The sequence below is a fragment of the Bidens hawaiensis genome, unplaced genomic scaffold, assembly GCF_021521415.1.
Source record: "Bidens hawaiensis isolate Kalapana, Puna unplaced genomic scaffold, B.hawaiensis_p1.1 tig00013494_1, whole genome shotgun sequence".
In the NCBI taxonomy this organism is placed as follows: domain Eukaryota; kingdom Viridiplantae; phylum Streptophyta; class Magnoliopsida; order Asterales; family Asteraceae; genus Bidens; species Bidens hawaiensis.
In genome coordinates this window covers 1-1,466 of record NW_027492144.1, presented here as the reverse complement: position 1 = coordinate 1,466, position 1,466 = coordinate 1, and the positions used below count along the sequence as shown (strand labels likewise).

The 1,466-nt window shown below is 34.2% G+C and overlaps 1 protein-coding gene across 1 annotated transcript; it reads right to left on the bottom strand.

The window, feature by feature from the left end:
* Positions 1-566: 566 nt before the first annotated feature.
* On the bottom strand, positions 567-1,460 carry LOC143544187 (putative beta-1,3-galactosyltransferase 2). Its single transcript, XM_077036341.1, has 5 exons — positions 1,428-1,460; positions 1,258-1,345; positions 1,020-1,145; positions 838-947; positions 567-768 (listed from the first exon to the last, which is right to left on the bottom strand). Exons 2-5 carry the CDS (start codon positions 1,284-1,286, stop codon positions 620-622), a joined length of 414 nt encoding a protein of 137 aa, XP_076892456.1. The 5' UTR covers positions 1,287-1,345; positions 1,428-1,460; the 3' UTR covers positions 567-619.
* Positions 1,461-1,466: the final 6 nt, after the last annotated feature.

The following is a 1,466-nucleotide window of genomic DNA, read 5'->3' as shown; positions in this document are numbered from 1 at the left end:
ATATGCATCTAATAGACTTGAATTTTCATGTTATTTGTTCGATTTATCATAGACTTAACATGGCTTATGACAAATCACGGTCTTCTACCGTATATTCATCGTTAAGTTTTATTTTATCTGTTCTTTTCTCTTCAATCATTAAATCTTTTAGACATATATTTGTTTTAAGTGAACAAATATTTATATTTGTGTTTGTAACATATGTTATTATATTTTGTTATACTCAACTACAAACAATCACCATGATCACCATCCATGAGAAATATAATTAGAAAAACTCATGGATTTCAAAATAAAATAAAAATTTGAAGAGTTACACACATCACAAATCAATGGCATCTTATAAATTGATGAAGCTAAAAATAACTCAAATTACACATTTATCTCCTTTTTACTACCACATTAACATACTACGGTAAGCAACAAAAAAAATAACATATATACCATCTACTCATGAAGTAAAAAAGAAACCAATAACTACTTCATCTTCACCTAAAACAGAGCACACCCTCATTCATCTAACCACCAATCTTTCCACTTTCATATAAAACCATTATTATGTGTAACAAAAAAAATCGACGAACGCTATAGACTCTCTGCTTTGATCAACACCCGTTGATTAGAAAGATGCGGTCCAAAGAGCATCTTCTCCTTCCCCACACCGCCTGTGCACTTCCTTGATTCGGTCAACTGACCGACAAATACCGCTACAACTCCAGTCAAACGAAGCCACACATATGTTTCCTGCTTGAGCCTTCCACTCGCAATCTACAACATAGTAATAATATTAGGTTTTTACAAAAATAAAAATGGGAAAAAATAATGTTTGGTAAATACCAGGTGGGGTCCCACAACATAGCCTCCGATCATCTATATGCTCTACATCAAGTCCAATGAACCATGATCCCAATGATACGTCTTCGTTCACATACTTGTGTAACACGTTTCTAAAAAGATTCATAGTTTTGAGTCTTTGAGACGATTAAAACAATAACGAGTTGATGTTAAATAAGACTCACTGGTTAATAGATATATAAGTGGCTAAATCTTTTGAGATGGCGTATAGTTGACCAGTAGCGTGTCGGAAATACTTGTTTCCTTCCTCGCCAAATTTCCAGTGCTCAGGCTCATGATATCTCACTCCTCTGTTAACAAAACAAGTCAAAGGTCAAAGATCAAAAGTCAAATCCAAGCTATATAAAAAATTTAAAAGCCGAGCAAAAAAAAGTCAATGGTCAAAGTCAACCGATGGCTTACTTGTGAGCGAGTACAGGTCCAGATTTCATGCATCCGATGTATACACGAGGGTTTGACCGATGCTTAGCTAGCGTTGCTCCAAGTGTCCCTGCAACCGTAACGATTAGTTTTTTTTTTCTTTTTAATAGAAAGCAGATAACTGAAATGGGGTTGTATAACTATAATTATACCTATATTTACATGTACATCATCATCAACCTTGACATAGA